The 20365-nt window shown below is 36.0% G+C and overlaps 1 protein-coding gene across 1 annotated transcript; it reads left to right on the forward strand.

Moving 5' to 3' along the window:
• Positions 1 to 5163: 5163 nt before the first annotated feature.
• LOC106008655 (olfactory receptor 8H1-like) lies at positions 5164 to 6099 on the forward strand. Its single transcript, XM_013069378.2, has one exon. It carries the CDS (start codon positions 5164 to 5166, stop codon positions 6097 to 6099), a length of 936 nt encoding a protein of 311 aa, XP_012924832.2.
• The last annotated feature ends 14266 nt before the right edge of the window (positions 6100 to 20365 follow it).

The following is a 20365-nucleotide window of genomic DNA, read 5'->3' on the forward strand; positions in this document are numbered from 1 at the left end:
CATAGTTTTATCTTATACTCATTTATTTGTATTTTCATGATTTAGAAAATACATTGTCTCAGTTTTCTTGGCAAGCCCATCACTAGAATGTATGACTTTGTAGTCATACAATATTTCCATTAAAAATTCTTTAATTTTAATTAAATTGATTTATTTTTATTACATGGTCTGGGAAACATTTATATTGTTATTACATAAACCTAATGTAAACGTTTGAACTATAGGAGCCATTCTGATTAAACTGAGTGGCTCATAGGCATTGGATTATCATGCAACACAGAGCAAGGCCTGGGTACATGAGGAACTTGATTGGTCAGGACCTGCACACAGATAAGGCAGCTACTCTCTTTTACTGTCTCCCTCATTCTCAATATAGAGGATATTGAAGCGTCAGGAGTGCCCTTACAAAGAGGAACAATATGTGCATGTGTGTGCATGGGTGTGTGTGTGTGTGTGTGTGTGTGGATGTGTAATTATATTATAATTAAAACTACTGCTTTTGTAGCTATAGGGTATTACTGTGTTTGGTCATTTTCTCTCTTACCAGGATTATTTTATGTGGTTTCCTAACTATTGTATCTGAGGATGTGCACCACAGCTTTGCTGTCTGAGTAGCTCATTAGGATCTTAAAGTAAGCCGCAAGGAGTTAAGGAATAAAGTTTGAAAGGAAAAATAAATCATTTTAGGGTTAGGGTGAGGGTTGTTAAGGTTATGGTTAGGGTTAATGTTGTTAGGGTTATGATTAGTTTTAGGATTAAGGTTGTTAGGATTGAAATGTGGTTGAGCAGCATTACTTTTCTACAAGTCCACAAATAATATAATACTTAACAGAAGTAGCTCTTATTCAACGTGACAATTTTGACTTGAAATTTCCAGACCACATTTTTTCTCAGAGGGCAACTATTCTGTATAAGTCACAGTGTATTTCATGGGATTTAATGCAAGAGTCACAAAATCTATGCTCCTTGATTCTCACTGTTTACTTTTTCCAATCCTATGTTTGCTTCCTCTTCTTGTACAGATAATATTCAAAGAAGTATTTCAGTTTTCTTATTATAGTTTAATTTATTTTTATCTTTTGAAAACATTTGAAGTTTTTGTTTACTGAATTCATTAGAAAGTTGGTGTTAGATTCCATGCTGATTTTGTATCATCATTTTACTTTTTAAAGTAGAAAACACAATCAAGTGCCACAAGACAGGAAAACACATTTCACATATATAAACTGTAGTTGAAACAGGTGACACTGGCCAATTGGAATGGAAGATCTCTCCCATTCCCTAGGGCCTCAAAATGTACATTTATCACCTGTGGATAGATGGTTCACTAAGTGAAGGATGAGGTGCTATAGATTATGTAACACATGGAGGTGTTGGTTAGTACAAAGCTGACCTACTATATGTCATGTTAGATTATGGTGTTTTGATATAATGTTAGAATCAGACTGAATGAAATAGTTCTATAGAGCTGTATGTACAAATCCAAGTAAGCTTTATGGGCACAAAGGAAAATAATGGGGAAAATTACTTGTATGCAAAGAAAGGGTTAACAAGTCTTGCATTCCTCCGTTATTGTCAATGAATTTTCCGTTTTCTATTTTTTTCTAATGAATATGCCTTATTTCTAGCATCATTCCATACTTCTAAGTACAAAATGTTTTCTGGTGAGAATTGTATTGTTCCATGCTGTAGAGTCTGTCATTAGGTAAATATGTCTCAGAAAATGTCCTCTCCATTACCCTAATCCAAAAACTTTCTGATTGATCACTTGAATGTAAACATTATTCTTTGTAAATCCATTTAATTGTGTGCCATTTTAAGAAGTCAATAAATGAAGTTCAGCCACTGTTTAGAGTATCACAAGAGGACATGAAGTGATCTTTGGCTTTCAGCATGTGGCTTCTGATGGAATAGATGAAGTCTTTGTTTACTTAGTGCTTGAACTTTTATCCTTGGAACCAGGCCAAGTAATCCTTCCTCAGAAATTGTGCCCTGAGGATGACCAAATGATCCAGTGTTCTGAATGCCCATTAAATGAGGTGCCCTCAGGTCACCAAGTGGGAGGGAAGGTGTACACTATTCGTGGTATATTCACTGTTCCTTCCTCCATTCTTTTCAGATAAAACTTCCTGGTGAAGTTTCCCTGTGACCAGACCATGAAAAAAATGTTCTACGATGATATAATTTATCTCATTTAAAAAATGAATGCACTAAACATAACAATAATTATATCAAGAAATACAAATATATAAGAGAAATTTTCAGTTTCTTTGTGGATTTCATATTTTATTTTTCAGAGTAATTTGAGCTTGAACAGTTTCTACTCAGATAATCTTGGAAGAAATTTTAGTTTTCAGCAACTTTTTGTCACAGTAAGTATCATTCTCCACACTGGAGTGGATGAGATCCTATAAATTAAAATGGGTGTTTAATGAGAAAAACATCTATTCCCATATTATTTAGGCCTTACTGTATGTAATGGTAAGATCTGTGAAGCAAGAATATACAGTTTGTGGTTTTAAAATCTGCAGGCAACATACATATTTTGAAAATGTAATATTTGGAAGAAATGTCATTTTTTTAGAGTGTGGGTCAGAATCTTTGACAAGTTTATTATAAATCTGATGTCTTGACTTCGTTAGAGGCTAGATGAATTAGAATTAAAGAGAAAAACCCTGACATCATTATTTTGAACCTATCACTAATGTAGATGCAGACTGATGTTTAAGAATATGTCCCTTACATTTTTCTGGTAATTTTTTAATTCTTAGAATAAAATTCAAGCCCCTTTCCAAGAATAGCAGAACTCTTGCTTACCTATGAAGCCTCATGTCCAAACAATAATGCTTTTGCTATTTTCTGTTGTATTCCCTAACTAGAATATAGTACAACTTTTCCTGTCACTTACTATTTTCCATGGATTATTTAATCTCCCAAGAATCCTTTCACCTTGGCACTTTTTTGTTGTTTGATTTTCAGTACTGGGAAGTGAACCCAGGACCTTTTGCACTGAACTACAATTCTCAGCCTTTTAAAATTTATTTTGAGATAGGGTCTCACTAAGTTGGTAAGCTGCTTAGGCTGGGCTTGAACTTGTGATAGACTCAGTGTCCCAGAGTGCTGAGGTTACTGGTGAAATATGAATAAAGTTTATCATTTACTACTATCAACATTATAATGTTAACTGATTAGATTTTTCTGGTTTTGGGGGTGTTTTTTCTTTTTTTGAGACAGGGTCTCACTCTGGGGCTTAAGTGATCTTCCTCCTCAGTCTTCCAAGTAGCTGGAGCTAAAGGCACTGCTTAGGGTTTTTTTCATTATTTAGACAATATTTTATTAGCTCCTGTATTCAAACCGACATAGATACATATTTAATATAGTGCATTACATCCCTGCCCAAATGGAAAAATGTTGTTTTTAGACAACATGGCTGTTAATTTCTGCACAATGCCAGCAACCCCATAAACTTGGATACTATTTCCAAAGCTGACAGCACAGCTTGTTTCCAAAAATCATATTTATATATATTATATATGTATACATATTATATATAATATATATATATATATACATACACACACACACACACACACACACACATATATGGAGAAAGAGAGAGCAAGCCAAAAATGTATACACATTTCAGGAAAAGAAAAATTTGTATGAAATATTTTAATACAAAATTTATTGAGACATCATGAGATTAATACAAGTTACCTTTGGCCTCTACAATTACAAAAGGTGCTCAAAGTGGTGACCATGATCTTCAGATATTTATTAGTACAGTGAACTGCTGAAGTGTCTATACATTTTTTGGCAGACTCTGTCTATATATATCTCAATAACAGTATGTTCTGCATCAATAGCATAACAGCTTTTCCAGGTTCTGTACTCATATGATCAAAATTATACAGATATCTGGCACACTCCATTAAAAAAATAAAAACTGAACCCCTAAAAAAAAAGCAAAGTTCTGTTACTATTGTGGTACCTGGCACTTTTTTTGTTTTTATTAATTTCTGAATCATCATCTGGAAAAAAAATGTTCTAGAGTAACTTATTTAAAACAGCTCTGACAAAGCACAGTCACTACTATGTGTCATAAAGCAGATATAAGATATTATATATTTATAGAGGTATGATACAGTACTATCCTATATCTACAATACTAGAAGATACAATTAAAAAGGTATTGTTTTACATTTGATACTACTTTTCCAGCAGAAGGTCCATAGGATGGTATAATAGAGCTCTGTAAGAAAATGCACTTTCTTAGATAAGATTTCCTTACATTAGCAGCATAATTTATAAGTACTCACTCTCTTCATGAACATCAGCTAAAAGCCATTTTTTAAAAGTCTGGTTTAGGGCCAGGGATTTAGCTCAGTGGTTCCAGTGCCTGCCTCACAAGCACAAGGTCCTGAGTTTGATCCCCGTACCAAAAAAAAAAAAAAAAAAAAAAGGAAAAAGAAAAAGAAAAAAAGTCTGGTGTTAAAAAAAAACACCCCAAAACAATAGTGGGGGCGGGGGGAAGGATTCATACAGAAATAATTGAGTATTTTTTCAAATCTGTCATGTTTGAATGGTGAGAGGTTCACTGAAGAAGGGAGATGCTTCAAAGCTTTGGACCACAATCAAAACACAGAAACGTCATTTTTAACAGTCAAGTTAGGAAAAGCTGGTAGGAGACAGACACCAATACTGTCCTCACTCCCACTCCCAACCATCGCAAAAGTGCGAGAATGTTTATTTTTCTTGAATGAAAAGTATTTCTGAATAGTTAGCTCTAAAGTATGTAATGGGCCCTGTTATGCCTCAAATCTGTACCTCCCCATGCCAGGGCTCCCAGGGGTTTTATATCCAGGTCACTCACATGTCAATTTCTCTCTTTTCTAAATTAATCCAGACCTTGGCTTCCTGATGCCTCAATCTGCACATGAATTTCAAAGGGATCTGATAATTTTCTGACACAACATCCCTTCTTTGTCTGCTCTTCTGAGCTGAGGTCAGGAGTGTTGGATATTTGAGGTCTGAGTGGGAGAAATTTGGAGAAGCAGCCTATCATTAAAAAAATCCCAATGCTTGAAAATTCATTTTACACTAAGAATATCTTAGGCTAAGTATTAACTGTAATTATTTACCAGTTAATAGCAAAGGAACACTATGTGTAGAAGGAACTCCACCAATGTGCATGGCTTCATCCTCATGGGGCTGACAGACTCTGCAGAGACACAGCTGGTCCTCTCCATGCTCTTTCTCCTGATTTACCTGATCACGGTGCTGGGGAATATGGGCATGATACTGATCATTCACCTGGATCCGCAGCTTCACACCCCTATGTACTTCTTTCTCACTCAGCTGTCATTTCTTGACCTCAGCTACTCAAGTGTCATCACCCCTAAAACCTTACACAACTTACTGACTTCCACCAAGAGCATCTCCTCCCTGGGCTGCTTCACCCAGATGTACTTTTTTATAGTCTTTGGTGCTGCTGAATGTTTCCTTCTCTCCTCAATGGCCTATGATCGCTATGTAGCTATCTGCAGCCCCCTGCACTATCCAGTCATTATGTCCACAGGACTGTGCCATATTCTGCTCACTGCCTCCTATGTTATTGGCTTTGTGGATTCCACTGTCAATGCAATTTTCATGAACCGACTGCACTTCTGCAAGTACAATGTCATCCAGCACTTTTTCTGTGACACATCCCCAATTTTAGCCCTATCTTGCAGTGACACATTTGAGGTTGAACTCATTATATTCATTTGTGGTGGGTCCAATTTAGTGCTGTCCCTCCTCACCATATCTGGATCTTATGTGTGCATTCTTTTCACTATCCTGAAAATTAATTCCACTGCTGGAAAGAAAAAAGCCTTCTCCACCTGTGCCTCCCATGTCCTGGGAGTCACCATTTTTTATGGCACTCTAATCTCTACTCATTTAAAACCAAAGTCATCCTACTCCTTGGGAAGGGATCAGGTAGCTTCTGTGTTTTACACCATTGTGATCCCCATGCTGAACCCTCTCATTTACAGTCTCAGAAACACAGAGGTGAAGAATGCTGTTGTTAGAATTATGCAAAAGAGAGAGGGATTATAATAACAGTGATGCTAAATATGTATACTTGTCTTTTCTCTTTTTCTTTAGAAATTGGTATCTCTTTTGAACCAATTTAATCACTCTCTTCTTTTTTGCTAAAGCTGTTATACTTAAGTTTTATTTAACACATCATTGACATTTTAATGAGCCTTATTTTATAAATTCATTTTTAAGTGGAAATAATGAAGTCTGTGTCAAGTTTATTATGGAATTTCCTGTAATGTTAAGAGCTGCTAATGTACAAAATAAGAAAATTTGATTGTCATTTAAAAAACTTTTTATTATCCTTTTAATATCATACAATGCCTTTCCTAACTCTATCTTTAGAAAATTTTATAATAAAACAACTCTATTTTTCCAATAATTACTTATGTTGATAGCACAGTGAATAAAAGCAGATTAGTTAGGAGCTACCACTTTCAAAACAAACATTCTGACATTCAGATCCTGGGTGTGCCACCTTTTCTTTATAACCCTCATTAATTAACTGAAATGTTATGGCTCATTCCATCCACCTGCACAAGATACATAATAATTACACATCCACTTCATCAGAAGATAGATATAAAACTTTTGGGACAATAATAAAAATGCTGGAATTATCTTCAGAAGACTAGTATTCTAACAATATTTCAGTGATTAATAATTTTTTGAAGAATATGTATTCATATTTTACAAATTGGTTAATTTCATTGACCAACACAAAAATAGCTAGAAAAAAAAGCAGGAGCCATTAGTTCTCAATTTTCTATTCAGAATTTTTAAAAAAAATGTTGAAAATTTACTTAATTATAAGAAAGTTATACATGTTAATGTTGTAGACCATTTCCAAAAGAATGAAAACTTTTAAAGCAGAGATACTCTATAGCAATTATTGAAAGTGCTGTGCATACTCCTCTAGATAACTGCTTCGTATACATTATTTAATATGGGTTCTGACTTTTCCTGTGTGATCTTTGCTGCTTTATTTATTCATTTCAAAGTTTATAATCTAATAATTTCTTTGTAACTGAAAAAAAGAGATGGATATATTCTCAGTATATCAGCAGAATTAATACTGTCATTGTGCTTTGCTTTGAAAGTAACAGACTGTGAATTCACCAAGGGGAAAATCTGCATGTGGTAATATCTTTTAGCTCCACGTTTGCTAATCAAGCTAAAACTATAACTTTATGTGACACACAAAAAATACTAATGCTCCTGTTTCTTTGCCTTTCACCACATCTCTTTAGATTGATAATATTATGTAAAAATTAATTGCTTAAGTCATTTTAAGCATCATATACACTAATTTATTTTTGGCACTGGGAATCTAACTTGGGACCTTGTGCTTGTGAGGCAGGCATCAGAACCACTGAGTTAAATCTCCAGCCCAACACTAAATTTTAATGGGAATAATTTGGCAAAAAAAGAATTGAGAATGAATTTTTAATATGCTTCATTGAATAAGTTAATAATAAATATAAATATAAAATTAATATTTTAAACATAAAACAGCTGTTAACCAATATTTTAAAAATAGAACATGATTTTATAACATTGTTAGACAAAAATTACCTATAAAATATACATGAATAGTAATAATCCAAAACAATATATACAAGTGAAATATAAAGTGACACTCATAAGACAAATGCAAATATTATTTTTCAGTGTGATTGAACAGAGAAAAATTAAGATAAGTAGCTACTACTGTTAAATGTGAGGGAGAAAAGTGAATTAAACTGAATAAAGTTGTAGAAACAAAATAATAAAATAGAGCAATCAAAATATTATAACTTTTTATTTTTACTTTTATTTATTTATTTATTTATTGGTACCAGGGATTGAAGTTAAGACCTTATGCTTTCAAGACAGGTGAGGTACTGCTGAGTTAAATCCCTGGCTCTATTATAACTTTTAAAATAGCACCTGTCAAAGACTGAAGATAACCAATGTATTCACCATGAAGACATCACAAAGGTGTAAGTTGTTGCACAAAGTAATTAATCTCAATAGATTACTACTCATATGCATGAATCAAAAACTTTACTACATAAACTTGTGTAACTGTTATGGCATTTACAAATAAAGAAAAGAATATTCAAGTATTTAATGAACCAAAGATGAGTGAGAAAAAAATATATAGTAAGAATAATCCAGGAGACAGTGTAGGAAGGGAAAGTGCAAAAAAGAATTTTAAAAAGGGATGACTTAAAAGATGATGACTCTTTCCCATTTGTAAAAGATCTATGTCCATATTTTCTACTAAGAAAACAAAATCTGAAAAGAAATGTGATGGCTAAGTAGCTAAAATATATCATGGTTTCAAGTGAAAGGGATTATACATCCCTGGCTTCACTTTGGTTGCTATTGTGAAACAGTTATTACAACCATTTCTCTGCCATCATAGGTAGCTCAACACATGGCCCAAATGTGTTTCAGTGATAGAAAATCTTGCATAAGAAAACCTATCTCATGGCATCTTTCAATTTCATGCCTACTGAGGTGATATTGGCATAGAAATTCAACCTAAGTCTTTCATTTGGATTAAATCACACCATTATGTGGTAGGCACATAGTGCAATACTGACTTTTAATTTCTAAACTGACCTGTCTCAGTAGAATCTAAAATAACAATGAATAGAGTTTTGTCTAAACAAGTCCATTGGCAATATAATGCTTGACAGAAATACAGCTTTATCCATCACCACATACTTCCAAACATGAGCACCTTTTCCTAGGAGATTCTAATATGTATTTGTTCATGAATTATTGCAAAATTCACAATTTTTCTCAGATTCAAACTCTGCCTTATTTTATTCACTCTTTGTTTCCTCTTTTCAGATAAATAATGCTGAATGAAACATTTCAGCTTCACTATTATGTCATCCTTTCTTCTTTTCCTTGTAAGTCATTTGACCTGATTCCATAAAAAAGTGTTTGTCTACTGAGTTCATTGCAAAATTTTATGTTAGATTCAGGGCTGATTGACTCTTTCTGTTCACTCTCATTTTACAAAAAAAAGCCAAAACAAAACAGTAACCCACATTGCACAGCATGGACTAATAGAGGGACCAGGTGACACAGACAACCCAGATGGAGATTCTGACCAATTTCACTGATGCCTTAAAATGTCCATTTATCAACTGGAAACAGTTCACTCAGTGAGGAACGGGACACCGTAGAATATCTAACACATGAATGTGTCGGTTAATAAGATGTCAGCCTCCCATAGTCATGGGATATTCTGATATTTCAGCAATTTAATTAGGATGACATTGAAGACACAGAATTATGATAATTAGGTAAATCTAGAATTATGCATCCAAATAAGCTTTACAGGCACAAAGGCAAATACTTTGGAGAAATTATTGTGTAACCAAAACATGAAGGAATATTGAATTGTTTCATGTTTTTCTTTGAATTTCATTGTTTTCTATTTTTTAAAAAATAACAATGACTTACTTCTATGGTGAAGTAATACTTTTAAGTATATAATATTTCCTGGTGAGATTTTCATATTGTAGTCGTTATACTGCTATTCATAAATACATCTCTAGAAATATCTTCTCCAGCAACTTAGTCAAAAATTCCTGACTGATCGCTTCAATGCAAATGTGATTGTCTGTAAATCTATACATTATTTGTCACCTTGAAAAGGAAAAAATGAACTTTAGCAACATATTCAAGGATTACAAAAAGAGATGAATTGTTTATGGGTCTTTCAAGGGAGAAAGGAATCTTTTGTGAATTTAGGACTTGAAATTTTGTCCTCGGAATCTGGCCAAGCAACCTTCCATGGAAATTATGCCTTGAAGATGACCAATGACACATTACACTGAGAGCCCAATGTGTGAGCACCTGGAGTTATTAGAAGGGAGGGAAGGTGCACACTGTTATGTTCACATATACACTTCTGCCCTCAGATTCTTTCTGGATAAAACCTCCTCCTAGAGTTTGCATTTCATCAAGAGCTGAACTGAATATAATTTACCTCAGAACAGAAAAATTAATGCACAAAAGCATAAAAATAAATTACATCAAGAAACAAATCTATTAGAAATTTTCAGCTACTTATTTGGTTTTAGTATGTTATTTCTGAGAACAATTTGAGGTTGACAAGATTCTACAGAGATAACACTGGAAAAAATTTGTTTACAGCAACTTTGCCTCACATTAAGTATCATTCCTCAAATTACAAGTGATTAGAGTATATAAAATGAAATGGAAATTTTGCCAGGAAAATTGGCATACATGTATCATGTAGGCCTTACCTTAAGTAATATTAAGTTTTGTGAAACTAAATATAGAGTAGGTAGAATCAAAGCCTTCAGCACATGTACATAATTTGAAAATGTATTTTTAAAATAAATTAGATTTTGGCTGATCAAGTTGGGAGAAGATACTATTAACAGAGTTGCAGGTCTGTACTGCCCTTTGTCCCACAAAAAGTGGCAGAAATTTTCTTTTGGTGGAAATACAAGGGCTTATTCACAGCTATTGCAAAGGAGAGGGGTGGGGGCTCTTAGGATCTCTGATCTGGACCTTTCTGTGCTCAGGGCACAGGGGCTGTGACAGCAGATCCCTCCAGGCTCCCTCCCTCCAGTGTCCAGATTACAGCAGAGGTGGACCTCCCTGCAGCTCTGTGTGACCTGCTCAGAGGGACACGGTGTTTTTCTGGACAGCAGGACTTCTGCCTGACTCCTCTGAGAGGAGAAGCGGCAGGGGTGGAGAGGGCCACTGTCAGCAGGAGGATGCTGGAGAAGCAGCTGACCTTTACAAACCCTGATGTTCAAACATTAATTTCAGTTTTGCTATTATAAAAAATAATAATCTGTAGATGAAATCTTAATATGCCTCAAGTCACTAGTAGTAAATTTGATTTGTAATTAATATCAAATAGCTTTGAAAAGTAAGAGACAGTTACTAACATTTAAACCGTTTTTAAATTATTTATTACATATCCTCTATTTGGTTTGCTAAAACAAAACTTATAAGCAGGAACAAATGATTCTAAGGCAGTCAAAGTTTTCTTTGCAGTCAAAATATCTCAATGGAATCACACTGTTATGATATTTAATACATCATGCATTTTTGAAAAATATTTCCTGTTTTATAATTTTTTTGTTAATTTAACATATAAACATACTACCTGAAAAGAGAAAAACAAACCAGGTGTTCCTGCGTTCCCAATTTTGAGTTCAGAATAAAGTTAAATGTTAATTAGAATGAAGTTATAGGAAAGTAATATGTCCTAATGTTGAGGATGAGTTGGAAAATGATAATTGCTAGAGCAAAAAAAAATGTTGTATCAATTATTGACAGTCCTATTAATGTTTTTCTATTTCAGTGGCTATGAAAGTATGTCTATATGTTTAATATAATTTTTCTATAATTTCCTGTATAGCATTTGCTGCTTTCCTTGTTTACTTTAAATTTTTATATCCAATAATCTGTGTAATTGTATCATGCAAGATTAACACATTTTCAGTATATGAGCCATATTCAGACTCATTGAAAGTGGTTTGATATATCTATAAGGTGGAGCTTTTTCTTATATTCATTTTAATGTGTTTGGGTGAATTAGAATATTTATACTATTGATTTTTGTTTGTAAATCTGTCAATAGATTCTGACTTGGAAAACTATTTAAATTGAAGAAATTCCTAAATTTTAATTTAACTTGATGATATTTTATTTTTCTCTATGACACAGGATATAAACATTAATATCACATGCTATGAAATAAACAAAATAGCTTTTGGCCATAAAAAACATTTAAACTATTTGCATTTCCCCAAACATTTACTTCTCATATCACTACATGTCTCATATAATAGGAGTTACTTCTCTGAAATAATGTCAGATCTCATGCCCTCTTTCATGGTGCTAGGTCAGTGTGCTTTGGAATGTAAATATGATTTTTGCAAAAGAATATAATGCAGCACAGCAAAATATGAACACCTGGTTTTGCTTTCTAATAACTAATAGCTAGACAGCAGCACTGCTATTTTACTTTACTACAACAGCAGTCACTGAACCATGTGCATTGTTTAATATTTTGTACAGTTGCTAATAGAAGACACTATGCTTGGCACTGGGGTCTAAAGCTTCAAATTCATAAGTATAAATTTGTATACAGAAAATGAACTTGGTAAACGAAAGAATAACTTATCAGGTGGTGGATGATGATGGGAAGGGTAATTGTATTAGCAAACAGTTTTCCTAGTGTGATGAAACATTCAGGAATAGACTCGCTAACACAAAACAATATTCATGGCTATTACCTGAATTTATCAGTGTTTCATACTCACCCTGTTGCTCAGATTCCTTTTGGATTGGCTGTTTTTGGCAGGTAACTCAGTGCTCAGGTTCTCCTATCTTTTGGCTCTGTTATCTTCTTCCACATAGCCAGAGGGAGTTCATCCAATATTAAGTTTGAAGGACAGGTGAAGATTTGTTTTACAAAGGAAAAACCATTGAGCAGATTTTATTCAAGTGAATGCTTTTCATAAAATACTTTAATTTATTAAGTAGATAATTACACTTTACTTATTTTTCTAAGGTACCTTAAAGGAACTTTACTTTTCATTATCAAATTCATCCACAGTATATTTTCATAATATATTTTACTTTCCTTTTTAATTTTTGTGAGGACTTAGTGATATCTTTATTTTATTCTTGATATTCTGTTTTTCTCCATGTAGTAATGACTTTGTTTTGAAACCCATATCATAATAATGTCTACCATATGTATTTTTCGGTGGTTGTGATTTAACCCATGACATGAACAACAATAGGCAAACACTGTACCATTAAGCTACATGTCTATCCCTTATTAAAGAAGGAGCAATACAAGACTCCTTGAAAATATTGATGCATTTTCCCTAATTTTTTGTTATTTTTCTTATAATTGTTATTTTTATAGGTAGCTTAGATTCATAATGCAGTAGTACTATTTTCCTTCAGTCCTTTGACTTTTAAAGTAATTAAAATTAAAATTTCCATTATTTGTCACATTTCAATTTACATTTTTACATTTGTCATTTCATTTTCTGCATAGACTCGTGTCCTTCATAGTTAGCTTTCCCAGGATCCTTTGAACTACTTAACCAACAGCTTAATAAATTTCTTCTTGTCAAGAATGTGTTGGCATGTGTATTCTCACATTATTCCTGTTTTGTTTTTGCTTTATGTTACACTGTTTGGCAGTGCCCTGTAGTTATGTTATATTTTTATTAATTCCATTTTTTAACAATAATTCCACTTAGATATGTTCCATTGTTTCTTTTTTAATTTCATGATTATTTCTTAATCTCCAGTGACTCCACTGATGACCATGTTGTAGGACTCCATGTATCTGATTTTGTGTGATAGTGCATGGATGTGTATTTGCATGTGTATTTCCAGTATGAGACTGAATACTTTCTATAACTTCCATCTACCTAGTGCAAACCCTGACAAGTTCATGCATGTTGTTTACCCTCTCAACTAGACTCTGGGTGACTCTGGATGCTTTTAGACAAATACTACCAGGAATGTGTGAATTTGAACAAGTTAATCATGTTAGTCATTCTGATTTTTTTTTCATTAAGTTTATTGGTACGTTTTAGGTATACCACACAGTTACATCCATCATTGGGATCTTATACCTTTGCATATGTATCTTGTTTTTTATTTTTTCCCATAGTCCTGACCTCCCTTCAACCCCTCCCCTCTAACACTCCCTACTTACAAAGATTTTGCTTCCATTTTTTCCTTTTCTCATATTTTTCTTTTCCCTTTTTTCCTTTCCTCTACCCCTCCCACTTGTACACCTTTAGACCTTTTCTTCTTTTTTCATATTATGTATTATACATTTTGATCCTTATTCTTATACATGTTTGAGAGGGATGAACAGAGAAGACTTGGAGAGCAAATATAAGCTCTCTCAATTACAGGTTCACTGGTTGTCACATCTGCATGTGGTTGGATTACACTATGGATAAATATGTAACTGAGATTCCTCATTGCTTGGACAAAGTGAGCAACTTCATGGGTTCCATGTATTCTGGGATGAGACTTATCTTTGGAGTTGAGATTATGTGAATGAATGTGAATTCAAACTTGGGAAAGGCTCACTGAAAATTATGATTTTGTAGATTAACTGGATTTTCAAACAAGGGTTGAGGAAGTTTTATTGTAAGTTGTTACAACTTATGTGCAAATGGAACCTCTCTTAACCATTGCTATTATTTTGAGAATCATTTTTGTGTATAACACCCCATTTACCAGTGCACTATAAACTTCTGAATCTTGAAAATGTAATGGTACCTCAACTCAGCCCTTTTATAACTGATCCTATCCACTCTGTTCTTCTACTGCTGCATTGTTTCTTTGCTCATTCCTTCTTTTATTCATTCTTTGATGTTTCCTCCATCTTTCCTTCCTACCTCCCTGTTGTCCCAGTTCCTTGCTATCATCCTTCCTTTCTTTCTTCTGTCCTTCCCTCCCTCCGTACCTCTCTCCTTCTGTTTCTTCCTTCTTTCCTTCCTTCCTCCTTTCCTTGCTTCATTTTTCTTATATTTCTGGGACTGTAACCTATCCGTCACTGAGTTAATGAAGATCTTCAATACTAAAGTGAACATATCAAGTAATTCCTACATTTCTTTATGCAAAGTAAAGTTAAAAACCTGAGCTCTGTTACTAGGCAATTTAACATAATTTGGGGATCATTCTATAGAGATATGGGACCTTGAGGCAAGTATTTAAACTTTTGTATAGAGTATTTTCAAATGGGATACAACAAAATAATACAACAATTTCATGGACATATAACCACAGAAAGTACAAGCATGAATAAAATTGTCCAGTAGCTAATAAGCTGCATAGTTATGCACACTATTACTGTTGCAAAGCAGGAAATTTCCTCGTTGTCTTAGAATTTCTGCTTAGTTGTGAAAATGTTAAGAGAAAGACAATTTAACTATGGTGAATATGCAAATTTATTCCATAAAATTTTACATGACAATAGGGTAGAAAATGGCAAGGCTAAGGTCAGCACCTCTCACAATTAATTTCAAAGTATGTTTAATTGAGAGTATTTTTTCATTTCAGATTCTTTTTAATTTTTCATTTGAGTATTTTTAATTTGCAATAAATATAAATATCGGGCTGGAGATTTAGCACAGTGGTTTTGCCTCCAGCTTTGCAAGGGCAAGGACCAAAGTTCGATCCCTGGTACCCAAATAAATAAATAAATAAATAAATACAAACATTGATCATTATAATCACCCTAGCTCTACTGCAGTTTCCTTTCTTACCTTTCCCTGATCCCCTGTCCCATCACTTTAAAATTGTTTTTATTATTTCATATTCTCTCTCTCTCTCTCTCTTTCTCTCTCTCTCTCTTTCTCTCTGACTGGGCCTTACTACATAGTTTAGTTTAGCCTGTGAACTAACAGTGGAGGCCAATGGGGATGATCCTCCCTCTCCAGATTCCTGAGTGCTTACAGACTGCTGTCTCCATGTCTATGATATGGACAAGTGAGTTAGAACAATGGAGAGGCACCACACTCTGCCAGATTTGAGTCTTTTTATTAAAATCAGTTGGTGATGGGAGCTAGTGCCCAGAAAGTTCTCTTGGCAATAGGAAGCAGTTTGATTTCTCCTTTAAATCATGATTTCTGCTGAGGAGGACTCAGGGGAATGCAATCAGAATTTTACAGAGGCAGAACCATGCCAGGTTAGTGTGGGGGCACAAGAAAGTTTGACACACTAGGTGAGCTACAAAACATCCTGCAGCTGCAGCAAGTTTACTGCCAAACAGGATGTAGGTTTTGTGTGCTTTGTGCAAGCACAAGCACTTTTTCCAAGCACAGGAACAAGCTGCTGTTGAGGCTCAAGATGGAGTCAGGTTGGCTATCACATTCCCAACACTTCTATGCATGATGTCAAAGAATTGACTCAATTAGAGCCTCTTAATTGGGCAAAGGATTATACAAGGGATTGTAGTAGGATCTCATATATATCACTTTAAGGGAGGTTATGTGCTATTTTGTTGCCTGGCTTAGCAACATGATCTGATAGGTAATGATTTCCCCTGGGTGAGGGATTAGTCCTCTGGGAGCAAGAACCAGAACCTGCAGTTCCATCCTGTGTCACATTTAGAGTCCAGGGGCCTTTGTATCAGAATCATGACTAAGCAGTCATGTTCCAAAACTATGACATCATTAGTGACATTTGGTCCCCGACCCTAGGAGGTAATCTTTACACAGCCCCAGTTAGGGCAGCAGAAATCAGTTGGGGACACACCACTCTGCTGTCCAAATGGATTAAATCTGGAACATGCATAAAAGTCATTGCTTCCCTGGCTGATGAGCTGATAGTAGTATCTCCCCCAGTCTCTCCTAACTAATTTACAGAGATCAAACTCAGCAAACCTGAGATGTTGCCAGGGGCAGACAGTACCAAAAGTGACATTACCTACAATTTCTCCTGAGCTAAAGGAGGTGAGGAGAAAGGAGTACAACTCACCTTGTTGTATTTCCCCAAAGTTCAGCCTCCTCACCCCAAAGACAATAAGGACAAGCATCACAATCATGATCAGACTAGCTTAGCTTTAGAGGATCAGGTTCCAGTTCAGCAATCCACTGTTGCACCCTCTTAACTTGAGAATGGTGAAGCCGTGTCATGATTCCCTCAACCTTGAGAGGCGAGGGGATGGTGAGGATGACCTTGTAGGGTCCCTTACAAGCTGGAGTTAGTCCTTCACTCTGAACATCCCTGATGAAGATAGTATCCCAAGGCTGGAATGTGTTGCACCCTGTAGAGTTGGACAGGGCCTTAGTTGCTCATAACAGGGAATGAACAGTTTTCTGTAACATTTGGAGAGATGAGAGATACTTTAACAAGGAATGGTTAGAAAATTCTTTGAATACCTCACTTTTGACTTAGGGGAGCAGCAGTCATGGTCTTCCAAACATAATTTCACAAGGAGTAAAACCTTCTTTATAAGGGGTGTACCTTACTCTAAAGACAGCCAAAGGCAGCAGGCTGACCCACTCTTCACCAGTTTCCAACATCAATTTGGTCAGAGTGGATTTTATGGTCTGATTCATCCATTCCACTTGCCCCAAGCTTTAGGGACAGTAGGCATAGTGGAATTTCCAATATATACCCAGTGTCCTACTGATTAACTAAATTATAGAGGCTACAAAGGTGGGGTCATTGTCAGATCAAATGGACACTGGTAGTCCTAATCTGGGAATTAATTCCTGAAGAAGCTTCTTTGCCATCAGAGTGACAGTCTCCCACTGAATATCGTAGAACTCTGCCCAACCTGGGAAGGTAGCTAAGAAAACCAGTAGGTAGCGATAGCCAACTGCTGGTGGTTTGATTTCTTTGAAATCCACTTCCCAGTGTTCTCCAGGATTTTAACCTTAGAATCAGACCTCAAGGGGGGCAGAGAGGGCCTGGCTGGGATTTACTTTTACACAGGTTGGACACCTAAGAGAGGCCTGGTGCACCAACTCATGGCAGTTTGAAAAGCAGTGCTTCAGAGCTAGAAGTTCATCCATCTTGGAAGACCCCAGGTTGGTGACCAAGTGCAGCTGCTGAACAAGCTGTCATCCTACTGTCTGGGGGAGGTAGATGCCATGATCTAGACATTTTGACCAGCCTTGGGGCATTTTCTTTGCTTGCAACTGGCTTGCTTCTTTATCTTCCTCTGTATTGTAAGTGGGGCTAGTTAGTAGCAAAGGGGAAAGAGGACTCATGGTAGGTGGGAAGACTAAGAGTATAGTTGGCCTGAGGGCTGCCTCTCTGACTGTGTGAACTGCAAGTTGATTTCCCTTAGCCTTGGGTGTATTGTCCCTTTGGTGACCATGAACATGAATGATGGCCACCTCCTTTGGATGCCATACTACATCTAGGAGAGACAATCTTTTTTCTTTGTTCTTGACAGTCTTTCCCATTGCTGTCAAAACCACTCTCTTTTGGTAAATGCTTGTGTGGACATTTATAGTACCAAAAGCTTACCTACTGTCAGTATATGCCTATCTTCTTTTCCTTTCCTGATCTCAAGGCCTGGGCCAAAATGCTCAGTTCTGTCTTTTGCACTGAGATTCCCTTGGATGAAGGCTGGGCCAAAATGACTTGATCAGCTGAAGTCACTGCAGTCCCCACCCTCTGCACCACACTTACCACCAAGCTTCTTCCATCTGGGTGTCATTGTTGTGCCAAGTGAAGTGGTAGATCACCAGACACGGGGACACAACACAAAGTTAAAACTGAAAGTTTATTCACATGTGTGGACTCAACCCTCTAACAGGAGTGAAGCCCTGAGTCCGAGAACAGCACAGCTGTTGTTATAACAGCACAGTTTATATAGGTTGTTATTTAAAGAAGTTCAAGAGGGGTCAACATGTTTTCTTAACCAGTTGCAAAATATTTTTCACATCTCAGCTATCTTGCTATCTTGTCAGGTTAGCACATTTTGTGGTTAGAGGGAGGCACCAGGCACCAACATTTTCCGAGAAGTGATGAAGTAAGTGCACAGAAGCAGAGCGAGTGGTTACAAAAATGAGGGAAATTTCAGCACTCTGTAAGAGGAGGGGTATAAGGGGAGTTCATCTACAGCCGAAGATGGCACATTTTAGGTTCATCTTGCTCTCACATTCCCCACTAGTTTTCATACAAAATCAAACCCTTGATTTAGCCTGATCATTTTTTATCTTCTGATATGGCCTCATACATTTAATTTAATAACATGATTTTTACATTGTCTCTCTGAACACATATCTGGTTATGACCTTTAGTATGTAACAACACAACAACAAACACACAACCACAATTATGACTAAAAAAAATACACAGATTAAGTGATTTTGTCAGCTGAATCCAAACATTACCAACAAAGTCTAATTGTCTTTGGGGTAATATTGGCAATGTTTCAGAAAATAATAACCTAAAAATAATAATCACAACAAACATTGAATTACGGGCCAATATAGCAAACATCATTTGCCCCTTTTTAGTCTTAGCTTTTTGTTGCCTGGTTGACTGAGGATCCTCCATTTTTCCTCCAGGTTGTCTTCAGGAGCCACTTTAATGTGACAGTGATGTATCCACAGTCTTTCCCATGACCTTCACTGAAGATGGCATCATCAAGATCACCTGGAAAGGTCCTTCCCAATGTGGCTCCAGAGCCTTTGATGAATGGCTTTTTACCAGTATAAGATCTCCAGGCTTAAATTTATGACAGGTAACATCAGGTTGTGGGGCCAGCCTGGCCTCTTGAACTTGATTTTGCAGCTCCTGTTGGAGACCTGGAGGGTCTTTAAAGAATTTAACAAAGTATGAATTTTACATTTTGATATATTTTTCAAATTTACCCTGGGCAGAAAGGGAGGGGGGTTCTCCTGAAAGTGATTTTATAAGGAGTTAGCTTTTTATATAGAAAGAACATCTGACCCACAGGAGGGCCTGTGGGAGGAGGTCTGGCCAGTTTCCTCTAGTTTCTAAGACAAATTTAGTTAATGTCTCTTTTAAAGTATGTTTTATCCTTTTTATTTGCCCTGAACTTTGTGACCAGTAGGCACAATGAAGTTTTCAATCAATGTTAAGGACCTTGGCCACCAATTGGGATACCTTGGCCATGAAGGCCGGGCCATTGTCAGACCCCAGGGTATGAGGGAGGCCAAATTGGGGGACGAGCTCCTGTAACAGCTTTTTGTTGACTATTGTAGCTGTCTCTCCTTTAGTAGGAAAGGTTTTTACCCATCTTGAGTAAGTATCTACCCAAACCAACAGTTACCTATATCCGTGGCTGGGCTTGACTTTAGTAAAATCCAATTCCCAAAATTCCTCGGGATGCTCACCTTGGTGCCAGGTTCCCTCACCTCTGAGTGTTGTCTTGGCATTTACCTGGGTGAATGTCTGGCACTGAGTGCAAACATCATGGACCATGGCAGCCAGCTTAGGGGTTAAGAACCTGGAACTTAACAATTGTCTGAGTTTCTTTTCTCTTAGGTGAGTAAACTGGTGTATCTGTTGAATTAGCTGTCAGCCAAGAGCCTGAGGCAAGCAAACTCGGCCATTGTGATGACTCCATCATCCATTTTTATCTTGTATAGCTCCCACCTGGGCATTTTGTTTTGTTTTTCCTCTCATGAATAATGTGGCATAGCTGGCAGCTCAGGAAAAGCTTTAAGGGGCAGGGTCGGGACCATCCCCACTGATTTTCTGGCAGCCAATTTAGCATCTAGATCAGCCTTTTGATTTCCTATGGCCTCCGGTGTGTCAG

This window comes from Heterocephalus glaber, unplaced genomic scaffold, assembly GCF_053883595.1.
Source record: "Heterocephalus glaber isolate CG9 unplaced genomic scaffold, H.glaber_assembly_v1.0 deba00001831, whole genome shotgun sequence".
NCBI classification, from domain to species: Eukaryota; Metazoa; Chordata; class Mammalia; order Rodentia; family Bathyergidae; genus Heterocephalus; species Heterocephalus glaber.